At 45.5% G+C, this 13513-nt stretch overlaps 1 protein-coding gene across 1 annotated transcript in view; it reads right to left on the bottom strand.

Moving 5' to 3' along the window:
* The window catches only part of LOC309559567 (transmembrane 9 superfamily member 2-like), a 132250-nt gene that overhangs the window by 66559 nt on the left and 52178 nt on the right, over positions 1-13513 (bottom strand). The window contains exon 7 of the mRNA XM_082262876.1: positions 2401-2512. Coding sequence (XP_082119002.1) covers positions 2401-2512 — 112 coding nt within the window. The remainder of the gene's footprint in view (positions 1-2400; positions 2513-13513) is intronic.

Genomic DNA, 13513 nt, shown 5'->3' with positions numbered 1-13513 from the left:
ATTTGCACGAGGAGCACTACTTTAACTATGAGAACAATTGCATTTTTTATATGGATAGATTTTTAAGTGTATTATTGATATATTTGTTAGCATTTTGAGGGGAGATGTTTTGTAGTACACCATGTTTTTTTTTTCACCCATCGTTATTTCTATTATTCATATTAATTAGGACACCACAATAAGTAGGAATAATCACTCATGTAAGTAGACATTTGATTCCTCCATCACAGGGGAGGTGTATTGTAGACCATTTAGTTGTTTTTGGATCTAATTTGGATTTATTGTTTGGATTGGAGAAGCACAGCAGCATCAAGGGATCAGTTAACACTACATCATTCTAGATATATACTCACTGCTGGGGGACATATCACTTGGTGACAGCTGCTGCCCCCTATAAATCCTCTAAATTATTGCACGGAAGTAGATATAATTTATTAAAAACGGATCATTGTAAACACCCCTGTCAGTAGTAAATGGCTTGTCTCAACACTAAATGCTACATTTTGCATGACAGCTCATTCTGTTTAAGAACAACAGACTTATACGCTGGCTCACCAGAAGAAAATAAAAGGAAGGAAAGCCTAAAAAAAAAAAAAAACTAGTGCAGCAATCATACTGTATCAAAGAATTGATAAGCTGTAATATAATAAAATATTTGCTTTTGGGTTTGCTTTAATTTTTTGAATTACAAAAAAAGAGACATACTTGCCTTCCTGTAAAATTTGTTGTCAGGCTCCATCTCCAGAAGGTTATACATGAAGGTCATGGCGCATGTTCACCTGCTCAAGGGAAACCCTGGACCCCTTTTCAATAGATTTCATATGACGAAGAGCCTAGGCCTACAGATAAGGGAGACTGGAGCAACATGTTCCTACAGTGGTTGTTAAGCCACTATAGTATATTCATGCCATCCCCTAACGACATGTGTCCCAGTGTCTGTGCTATATAAAAAGGTTGCAGACTCCTACCTTATATCAGTGCATTTCCTGGCACTCACGTGACTCCTCTCCTCTCCCAGGCTGAAAGCTACAGGGGCCGAGAACTCCCGCTGAGGTCAGCTGAGGAGGAGAGAGGAGAGAGAGCCAAGCGGTCACGTGAGTGCCAGGAGACGCACTGATATAAGGTAGAAAGCGGCATCTTTTTTATATAGCACAGACACAGGAACACACCGTTATTTAACAGGGGAAATTACATGAAAATTCTATAGTTATTATTGCAGCAGGAGGGGAGCAGAGTGGCACTGTCACGAGCTGACAGGCAGGGAGGTGAGGAGGGAGAGGGCAGAGGAGAGCTGCGGATGACGGAGGCACGTAAACTGACCACGGTGTCAGGGCTCAGCAGCCATGAAAAACTTTGGTCAGTTTACAGGGGGAGAGCAGAACCAGGCAGGACAGCCATGTTTTTTTTATATGATACAGGGGCCAAAATACACAGCACAAGCACTGTTATTCATGCTTTAAGGGAACAGGATCCTTATATATATATATATATATATATATATATATATATATATATATATATATAAATAAATAAATAAAAGAACAACAAAACATTTTAAGAAAGGGTATCTAAACTCTTAAAAGACCTCCTATATACTGTAATGTGTATGCATGGCCAGTTTATTTTTTAATGTGCAATATAATAAAAATTGTATAACTTTTCAAAGTCTAGTTTTAGTACAGAAGGTGCTTACATAGAGTTGTGGTATAGGAAATATACATAAGCAATATTTGCTCTTTACAGGACTAAATGACTATAAGAAATAAAAATGGTTAAGTGTTAAAGGGGTTGTAGAGTCAGAAGGTTTTTTTTTTTTTTTATCCTAATGCATTAAGTTAAAAAGCCTTCTGTGTGTAGCAGCCCCCCTCAGCCCCCCCTAATGCTTACCTGAGCTCCCTCTCGATCCAGCGATGTCCACGACCATCTCAGCCATCTGGGGCTCTGCTCCTCATTGGCTAATACATAGCAGCGGCGCCATTGACTCCCGCTGCTGTCAAAGTCAGTTATCCAATAAGGAGGAGAGGGGGTGGGCCCAAACCTCAGCTCCGTGTCTGAAGCGACACACGGAGCTTTGACTCGGCTCGGGTGCCCCCATAGCAAGATGCTCGCTATGGGGGCACTCAAAGGGAGGGAGGGGCCAAGAAAGCCGAAGAGGGACCCAAGAGGAGGAGGATCCAGGCTGCTCTGTGCAAAACCAACTGCACAGAGGGGGCAAGTATAACATGCTTGTTATTTTTATTGAAAAAAATAAATAAAAAAATAAAAAAAACTTTACAATCACTTTAAAACATAATGGCAAATTAAGAAACATTTTAAAATACAAAAAGTTTACTTTTTAGTTTAATACATTAAGATATGACAAACTTCCACAGAAGATAATTATAAATTACAAACACTTACTTGAAAAGTCACAGAATATGTGTAGATAACATCCAGGTGGCTAGATAAGTCTTTGGGTATCTCCATTGGGCGACCCTCACATTTTAAGTCATTTACATTTGTGTGTTTATAGCTAAGAAGAAAAACGAAAGAGAAATTAACCAATTGGCAATGCTGTCTACCCATTTAAGTGACAAAACTTGAATCTCTTATTCCCAGTGATTGTACAAAGAGCCCTGTGTGAAGTACTGCAGGTTTATTTGATCCAAGGCTTGCAATGTATTCATAATAAGGTGAAAGCCATCAAAATTTCAAAAGCAAGATAGCATATTTAGGTATGCTTCATATAAACATAAAATTTTAAATAAAATGAAAAATATTTTTGCAAACACCATTTAACTGATTCCCGCCCGGCCTATTATACAATGACGGCTAGGTGGGACTGCTCTTGTTCTGGGAGGAGGTCATACAATGTCCTCCTATTCTGGTCATGCATGCATGCGGGCCCCCTGGGGCTTACAGCGTATCTCTGAGACAGAGAGCATCACGGATCATGATAAAAATCCAATGACGTTGGCTCTTTACCATGTGATCAGCTGTGTCCAATCAAAGCTGATCACACGTAAACAAATGCTATTTATCTGCATTTTCTTTCCCCAGCGCTGTCACTGTCTGAGGAAAGGAAAGCCGATATTCAGCTTTCCTGTGACAGGGGACATTTACACTGATAATCAGAGCACTGATCATCAGTGCAGCCTCATCAGCGCCCATCAGTGCAGCCTCATCAGAACCCATCAGTGAAGTAGAAAATCAACTTATTTGCAAAATTTATGGTCTTTTTTTATTTGTTTAGCAAAAAATAAATAACCCAGTAGTGATTAATTACCACCAAAAGAAAGCTCTGTCTCAAAATAAATGATAAAAACTTTTTGGGTTCAGTATTGCATGACCGCGCAATCATCATTCAAAGATAGCGCTGAAAGCTGAAAATTGGCCTGGGCAGGAAGGGGGTGAAAGTGTCTGGTAGGAAAGTGGTTTTCTAAAAGCGGAGGTCCTATAGAACATATAATAAAAAAAAAATTAAATAAAAAAAATTAGATTTCAGTCGAAGATGCAAAGACAGTTCATGTCATATTTGATTGGCTTGCGATTTACTACCGTATGTAGAAAAAAAAAAAAAAAAACTTTATTGTATGGATCAGTAATATTTAGGGTTGAGCGGACACCTAGATGTCCGTGTTCGACGGGTTCGGCCGAACTTTAAAAAAAAGTCCGGGTCCGTGTCCCGGACTTTTACCGAACTTTTCCCGGACACCGAACCCCATTGAAGTCAATGGGGACCCGAACTTTAAGGCACTAAAATGGCTCTAAAACACCAAAGGAAAGGGCTAGAGTGCTGCAAATGGCAGCAAAACGTAATTAAGAGCATGGCAAGTGCTCTGCAAACAAATGTGGATAGGGAAATAACTTAAAACAACAAAAAAAAACAGAAAAATAAAACAATGTTCTTCTTCATCTCTGAAGGACGAGGCCCATATGGAGTAGGAGGGAGGTTGAGGTGGTGGTGGATGTGGCGGTGACATAGGCGTGCGCACAGGGTGTGCTGGGTGTGCCTGGGCACACCCTAATCACCTAGGGCACATAGCATTGCCAGTGAGGAGATGGGAAAGATCTCCCTGGGACCTGCTCTGCTCTATTTCTCCTTGCCTACAGGTACATGGCCCCGATACATTACTCTCCCTGCTGGCAAACACATGCATGTGTATTTCAACTTTGGGGTGCACACCTTAATGCAATAGGCTGCGCACACCTATGGGCGGTGTAGGTGGAAGCGGCGGTGGAGGAGGACCAGGGCCGGATTAACAGCATCATGGGCTTGGTGCTGAGGATTTTGAAGGGCCTTAAGGGCCGTGCCTTGCCATGCACCCAGAGGAGGAAGGGTGCAGCCATGCATGCCTAATTCAACATGGGATGCTGTCTCTGAAGCCCATAAACACATCCATGCATCGCCAACTGTCCCTCCTTGTCCGGCCTTCACGCTGTGTGGGGAGGTTCTGAGGGTGCTGCCTGGGGAAGCGAGCATAGAAGCGAGCATAGAAGCCAGACTTCTGTGTTTACAAGTGACAGAAGAGCGGTAACAGTGAATATGGCCAACCCGGGGCCTATATAAAAGGTAGGGGCCTGGAGCTGCAGCTCCAATAGCCCCTACATTAATCTGGCCCTGAGGAGGAGGACGAGGTAGCCAACACTGCTTCTTTTCAAAAATTTTAAATGAGGGTACACCCCAAAAGAGTGAGAAAGAGCAAAAATGGAACAATGGGTGGGTAAGGTCGGTATCCATTGCTATTCTGCATAAGGTACGGAAAAGTCCCGTGGGATCCATGCCTGGTTCATTTTAATGAACGTGAGCTTGTCCACATTGTCTCTGGACAGGCGGCTGCGCTTGTCTGTTATAACGCCCCCAGCCGTGCTAAATACCCGTTCAGATAATACACTGGCTGCAGGGCACGCCAGCACCTCCAAGGCGTAAAGGGCAAGCTCAGGCCATGTGCCCAATTTGGAGACCCAGAAGTTGAAGGGGGCAGACCCGTCATTCACTACATGTAGGCGTGTGCACACATACTGCTCCACCATGTTGGTAAAATGCTGCCTCCTGCTAAGACGTTCCATCTGAGCTGCTGGTGCTGCTGTTTGTTGTGGCGTGCTGACAAAGCTTTTCCACATTTCGGCCATGCTAACCCTGCCTTCTGAGGTGCTGGCGGTGCCCTGGTTGCGTTGGCGACCTCCTCCTCCTCCTCCTCTGCCTTGTGCTTCCACTGTGGCCCCGCTGTCAGATGGGAATGCCAGCAGCATGGCGTCTACCAGCGTGCGCTTGTACTCGCGCATCTTGCGATCGCGCTCCAGTGAGTGAATTAAGGACGGTACGTTGTCCTTGTAACGGGGATCCAGCAGCGTGGCCACCCAGTAATCAGCACAAGTTAGAATGTGGGCAACTCGGCGGTCGTTGTGGAGACACTGCAGCATGTAATCGCTCATGTGTGCCAGGCTGCCCAGAGGCAACGAAAGGCTGTCCTCTGTGGGAGGTGTATCGTCCGTGTCCTCTGTATCCCCCCAGCCACGCACCAGTGATGGCCATGAGCTGGCCTGGGTGCCACCCTGCTGTGAACATGGTTCCATCTCCTCCTCCAGCTCCTCCTCCTCCTCATCCTCCTCATCCTCCAGAACTGTGCCCCTGCTGGACAATTGCGTCCCTGGCGTTTGCGTGTGCAGGAACCCACCCTCGGAGCCCCTTGCGAATGACTGCCCTGAAAGCCTTGGAAATGTTACCTCTTCATCCTCCTCCTCCTCCTCATCCTGTGCCACATCCTCTTCCATCATCGCCCGAATTGTTTTTTCAAGGAGGCATAGAAGTGGGATAGTTAAGCTGAGAACGGCGTCATTGCCACTGGCCATGTTGGTGGAGTACTCAAAACAGCGCAACAAGGCACACAGGTCTCGCATGGAGGCCCAGTTATTGGTGGTGAAGTGGTGCTGTTCCGCAGAGCGACTCACGCGTGCGTGCTGCAGCTGAAACTCCACTATGGCCTGCTGCTGCTCGCACAGTCTTTCCAGCATGTGCAAGGTGGAGTTCCACCTTGTGGGCACGTCACATATGAGGCGGTGAGCGGGAAGGCCGAAGTTACGCTGCAGCGCTGCCAGGCGAGCAGCAGCAGGGTGAGAACGCCGAAAGTGCGCACAAACGGCCCGCACTTTCTGCAGCAGCTCTGACATATCGGGGTAGTTTTTAAGGAACCTCTGCACCACCAAATTCAGCACATGCGCCAGGCAAGGGATGTGCGTCAAACCGGCTAGGCCCAGAGCTGCTATGAGATTTCGCCCGTTATCGCACACCACCAGGCCGGGCTTGAGGCTCGCTGGCAGCAACCACTCATTTGTCTGCTGTTCCATGCTCCTCCACAACTCCTGCGCGGTGTGTGGTTTGTCCCCCAAACAGGCAAGTTGTAAAACTGCCTGCTGTCGTTTACCCCTGGCCGTGCTGAAGTTGGTGGTGAAGGTGTTACGCTGTCCGGATGAGGAGGCGGTAGAGGATGAGGAAGCGGAGTAGGAGGAGTTAGGAACAGGAGGCAAACTGAAGCGCCCTGCAATCCTCGGTGGTGGAAGGACATGCGCCAAATTGCTATCCGCCTCAGGCCCATCCGCCACTGCATTTACCCAGTGTGCCGTTAGGGAGATATAACGCCCCTGACCGTGCTTACTGGTCCACGTATCCGTAGTTAGGTGGACCTTGGCACAGATGGCGTTGCGCAGTGCACACCTGATATTTTCCCCCACTTGGTTGTGCAGGGAAGGGATGGCTTGCCTGGAAAAGTAGTGGCGGCTGGGCACGACGTACTGTGGGACAGCCACCGACATAAGGTTTTTAAAACTGTGCGTCTCCACCAGACGGAATGACAGCATTTCAAAGGCCAATAATTTTGAAATGCTGGCATTCAGGGCCAGGGATCGCGGGTGGGTAGGGGGGTACTTCCTCTTCCTCTCAAGTGTTTGGGAGATGGAAAGCTGAACGCTTCCACGGGACATTGTGGAGATGGTTGTTGGTGACCCAGGTGGTGGTGTTGCTGACAGATCGTCTGTTTGCAGGGTGGCAGGTGCCGGTATCACTACAGATGTGGCTGGAGCGGCCGAGACTGCAGCAGAAGAGGAAGCAGGATGAGCCAGAGACGTTTCTTGGTTTTGAAGGTGTGTACTCCACTGCAGCTCGTGCTTTGCACTTAGATGCCTGATCATGCAGGTTGTGCTCAGGTTGAGAAGGTTTATGCCTCGCTTCAAGCTCTGATTGCACAGGGTGCAAACCACTCGTGTCCTGTCATCAGCACATTTTCTAAAGAACTTCCACGCTAGAGAACTCCTTTGAGCTGACTTTGGTGCGCTCGTTCCCTTGCTGCGTTGGGCAGTAGCGGGCGTAGTGTCTAGGGCACGGCCGCTCCGCTTCTGCACCCTGCTCCCTCTTCTGCTGTGCTGGTGGCTCTGTGCGACCACCGCCTCTTCCTCCAAACTACTCAGGTCACCTGCATGACGTTCATTCCATGTGGGGTCGAGGACCTCATCGTCCTCCACATCATCTTCCACCCAGTCTTCACCCCTGCCCTCCTTGTCGGTCTCCACAATGCTGAACGCCGCAGCAGTTGGCACCTGCGTTTCGTCATCATCGGAGACGTGCTGCGATGATCCTTGCATGTACTCATCTTGAGAAATAAGTGGTTGGGCATCGCTGCACTCAATCTCTTCCACTTCTGGGGCAGGGCTAGGTGGATGGCCCTGGGAAACCCTGCTGACAGAGTCCTCAAAAAGAATAAGAGACTGCTGGATGGCTTGGGGCTCAGACTGCTGGCCTGATTTGCAAGGGGGTGAGGTGAAAGACGGTTGGACATTGGCTGCAGGTGCCAACTCTGACCTTTCTGCAGTAGACTGGGTGGGAGACAATGTGAAGGAACTGGAGGCACTGTCAGCAGCAAACCAATCTACTATCGCCTCAACTTGTTCTGGCCTCATCACTTCTAGGGGCGTTTGATGCCCTACCAAATACTGATGCAGGTTCTGTCGCCTACTCACACTTGAGGAAGGTGTTTCACTTGTGCGTGTAGCTGGCACAGATCGACCACGTCCTCTCCTTGCAACAGGAGCTCTACCAGCAGCACCACGACCCAGGCCACGGCCCTTATTTGACGGTCTCCTCATATTTCTGTAATTTAAGATCTTGCCCTAGAAAGGTTTTTATTGAATAGCGGAATAGGAAATATGATCCAAAAAAGTGTATGTATCTCGCACGTACAAAACCACACTAGGCCCCAATTACTATTGTTTCTACCCCTAAAAGGATGGATGAGGAGTAGGAGGAGTATGGAACAGACAGCACCCTCAAATCTTCAGAAGTATGAGATGAACCCCAAAAACTTGGAAAGGTGGATCTCACACGTACCGACACAGACTATCCCGCAATTCAATTGATCCTCAAAGGTTTTTATTGAATAGCGGAATAGGAAATATGATCAAAAAAAGTGTATGTATCTCGCACGTACACAACCACACTAGGCCCCAATTACTATTGTTTGTACCCCTAAAAGGATGGATGAGGAGTAGGAGGAGGAGTATGGAACAGGCAGCACCCTCAAATCTTCAGAAGTATGAGATGAACCCCAAAAACTTGGAAAGGTGGATCTCACACGTACCGACACAGACTATCCCGCAATTCAATTGATCCTCAAAGGTTTTTATTGAATAGCGGAATAGGAAATATGATCAAAAAAAGTGTATGTATCTCGCACGTACACAACCACACTAGGCCCCAATTACTATTGTTTGTACCCCTAAAAGGATGGTTGAGCAGTAGGAGCAGGAGTATGGAACAGGCAGCACCCTCAAATCTTCAGAAGTATGAGATGAACCCCAACAACTTGGAAAGGTGGATCTCACACGTACCGACACAGACTATCCCCCAATTTAACTGATCCCCAAAGGTTTTTGATTAAATAGCGGAATAGAAAATATGATCCAAAAAAAGTGTATGTATATCACACGTACACAACCACACTAGGCCCCAATTACTATTGTTTGTACCAGTAAAAGGCTAGATGAGGAGTAGGGGGAGTATGGAACAGGCAGCACCCTCAAACCTTCAGAAGTATGAGATGAACCCCAACAACTTGGAAAGGTGGATCTCTCTCACACGTACCAACACAGACTATCCCCCAATTTAACTGATCCCCAAAGGTTTTTGATTAAATAGCGGAATAGAAAATATGATCCAAAAAAAGTGTATGTATATCACACGTACACAACCACACTAGGCCCCAATTACTATTGTTTGTACCCCTAAAAGGCTAGATGAGGAGTAGGGGGGGTATGGAACAGGCAGCACCCTCAAACCTTCAGAAGTATGAGATGAACCCCAACAACTTGGAAAGGTGGATCTCTCTCACACGTACCAACACAGACTATCCCCCAATTTAACTGATCCCCAAAGGTTTTTGATTAAATAGCGGAATAGAAAATATGATCCAAAAAAAGTGTATGTATATCACACTTACACAACCACACTAGGCCCCAATTACTATTGTTTGTACCCCTAAAAGGCTAGATGAGGAGTAGGGGGGGTATGGAACAGGCAGCACCCTCAAACCTTCAGAAGTATGAGATGAACCCCAACAACTTGGAAAGGTGGATCTCTCTCACACGTACCAACACAGACTATCCCCCAATTTAACTGATCCCCAAAGGTTTTTGATTAAATAGCGGAATAGAAAATATGATCCAAAAAAAGTGTATGTATATCACACGTACACAACCACACTAGGCCCCAATTACTATTGTTTGTACCCCTAAAAGGCTAGATGAGGAGTAGGGGGAGTATGGAACAGGCAGCACCCTCAAACCTTCAGAAGTATGAGATGAACCCCAACAACTTGGAAAGGTGGATCTCTCTCACACGTACCAACACAGACTATCCCCCAATTTAACTGATCCCCAAAGGTTTTTGATTAAATAGCGGAATAGAAAATATGATCCAAAAAAAGTGTATGTATATCACACGTACACAACCACACTGGGCCCCAATTACTATTGTTTGTACCCCTAAAAGGCTAGATGAGGAGTAGGGGGAGTATGGAACAGGCAGCACCCTCAAACCTTCAGAAGTATGAGATGAACCCCAACAACTTGGAAAGGTGGATCTCTCTCACACGTACCAACACAGACTATCCCCCAATTTAACTGATCCCCAAAGGTTTTTGATTAAATAGCGGAATAGAAAATATGATCCAAAAAAAGTGTATGTATATCACACGTACACAACCACACTAGGCCCCAATTACTATTGTTTGTACCCCTAAAAGGCTAGATGAGGAGTAGGGGGGGTATGGAACAGGCAGCACCCTCAAACCTTCAGAAGTATGAGATGAACCCCAACAACTTGGAAAGGTGGATCTCTCTCACACGTACCAACACAGACTATCCCCCAATTTAACTGATCCCCAAAGGTTTTTGATTAAATAGCGGAATAGAAAATATGATCCAAAAAAAGTGTATGTATATCACACGTACACAACCACACTAGGCCCCAATTACTATTGTTTGTACCCCTAAAAGGCTAGGAGTAGGGGGAGTATGGAACAGGCAGCACCCTCAAACCTTCAGAAGTATGAGATGAACCCCAACAACTTGGAAAGGTGGATCTCTCTCACACGTACCAACACAGACTATCCCCCAATATAACTGATCCCCAAAGGTTTTTGATTAAATAGCGGAATAGAAAATATGATCCAAAAAAAGTGTATGTATATCACACGTACACAACCACACTAGGCCCCAATTACTATTGTTTGTACCCCTAAAAGGCTAGATGAGGAGTAGGGGGAGTATGGAACAGGCAGCACCCTCAAACCTTCAGAAGTATGAGATGAACCCCAACAACTTGGAAAGGTGGATCTCTCTCACACGTACCAACACAGACTATCCCCCAATTTAACTGATCCCCAAAGGTTTTTGATTAAATAGCGGAATAGAAAATATGATCCAAAAAAAGTGTATGTATATCACACGTACACAACCACACTAGGCCCCAATTACTATTGTTTGTACCCCTAAAAGGCTAGATGAGGAGTAGGGGGAGTATGGAACAGGCAGCACCCTCAAACCTTCAGAAGTATGAGATGAACCCCAACAACTTGGAAAGGTGGATCTCTCTCACACGTACCAACACAGACTATCCCCCAATTTAACTGATCCCCAAAGGTTTTTGATTAAATAGCGGAATATAAAATATGATCCAAAAAAAGTGTATGTATATCACACGTACACAACCACACTGGGCCCCAATTACTATTGTTTGTACCCCTAAAAGGCTAGATGAGGAGTAGGGGGAGTATGGAACAGGCAGCACCCTCAAACCTTCAGAAGTATGAGATGAACCCCAACAACTTGGAAAGGTGGATCTCTCTCACACGTACCAACACAGACTATCCCCCAATTTAACTGATCCCCAAAGGTTTTTGATTAAATAGCGGAATAGAAAATATGATCCAAAAAAAGTGTATGTATATCACACGTACACAACCACACTAGGCCCCAATTACTATTGTTTGTACCCCTAAAAGGCTAGATGAGGAGTAGGGGGGGTATGGAACAGGCAGCACCCTCAAACCTTCAGAAGTATGAGATGAACCCCAACAACTTGGAAAGGTGGATCTCTCTCACACGTACCAACACAGACTATCCCCCAATTTAACTGATCCCCAAAGGTTTTTGATTAAATAGCGGAATAGAAAATATGATCCAAAAAAAGTGTATGTATATCACACGTACACAACCACACTAGGCCCCAATTACTATTGTTTGTACCCCTAAAAGGCTAGATGAGGAGTAGGGGGAGTATGGAACAGGCAGCACCCTCAAACCTTCAGAAGTATGATATGAACCCCAACAACTTGGAAAGGTGGATCTCTCTCACACGTACCAACACAGACTATCCCCCAATTTAACTGATCCCCAAAGGTTTTTGATTAAATAGCGGAATAGAAAATATGATCCAAAAAAAGTGTATGTATATCACACGTACACAACCACACTGGGCCCCAATTACTATTGTTTGTACCCCTAAAAGGCTAGATGAGGAGTAGGGGGAGTATGGAACAGGCAGCACCCTCAAACCTTCAGAAGTATGAGATGAACCCCAACAACTTGGAAAGGTGGATCTCTCTCACACGTACCAACACAGACTATCCCCCAATTTAACTGATCCCCAAAGGTTTTTGATTAAATAGCGGAATAGAAAATATGATCCAAAAAAAGTGTATGTATATCACACGTACACAACCACACTAGGCCCCAATTACTATTGTTTGTACCCCTAAAAGGCTAGATGAGGAGTAGGGGGGGTATGGAACAGGCAGCACCCTCAAACCTTCAGAAGTATGAGATGAACCCCAACAACTTGGAAAGGTGGATCTCTCTCACACGTACCAACACAGACTATCCCCCAATTTAACTGATCCCCAAAGGTTTTTGATTAAATAGCGGAATAGAAAATATGATCCAAAAAAAGTGTATGTATATCACACGTACACAACCACACTAGGCCCCAATTACTATTGTTTGTACCCCTAAAAGGCTAGGAGTAGGGGGAGTATGGAACAGGCAGCACCCTCAAACCTTCAGAAGTATGAGATGAACCCCAACAACTTGGAAAGGTGGATCTCTCTCACACGTACCAACACAGACTATCCCCCAATTTAACTGATCCCCAAAGGTTTTTGATTAAATAGCGGAATAGAAAATATGATCCAAAAAAAGTGTATGTATATCACACGTACACAACCACACTGGGCCCCAATTACTATTGTTTGTACCCCTAAAAGGCTAGATGAGGAGTAGGGGGAGTATGGAACAGGCAGCACCCTCAAACCTTCAGAAGTATGAGATGAACCCCAACAACTTGGAAAGGTGGATCTCTCTCACACGTACCAACACAGACTATCCCCCAATTTAACTGATCCCCAAAGGTTTTTGATTAAATAGCGGAATAGAAAATATGATCCAAAAAAAGTGTATGTATATCACACGTACACAACCACACTAGGCCCCAATTACTATTGTTTGTACCCCTAAAAGGCTAGGAGTAGGGGGAGTATGGAACAGGCAGCACCCTCAAACCTTCAGAAGTATGAGATGAACCCCAACAACTTGGAAAGGTGGATCTCTCTCACACATACCAACACAGACTATCCCCCAATTTAACTGATCCCCAAAGGTTTTTGATTAAATAGCGGAATAGAAAATATGATCCAAAAAAAGTGTATGTATAGCACACGTACACAACCACACTAGGCCCCAATTACTATTGTTTGTACCCCTAAAAGGCTAGATGAGGAGTAGGGGGGAGTATGGAACAGGCAGCACCCTCAAACCTTCAGAAGTATGAGATGAACCCCAACAACTTGGAAAGGTGGATCTCTCTCACACGTACCAACACAGACTATCCCCCAATTTAACTGATCCCCAAAGGTTTTTGATTAAATAGCGGAATAGAAAATATGATCCAAAAAAAGTGTATGTATATCACACGTACACAACCACACTA

This window comes from Pelophylax lessonae (assembly GCF_965119305.1).
Source record: "Pelophylax lessonae genome assembly, chromosome: 7".
Taxonomy (NCBI): Eukaryota; Metazoa; Chordata; class Amphibia; order Anura; family Ranidae; genus Pelophylax; species Pelophylax lessonae.
Note: the sequence above shows the minus strand (reverse complement) of the source record. Positions and strands in the feature narration are given on the sequence as shown.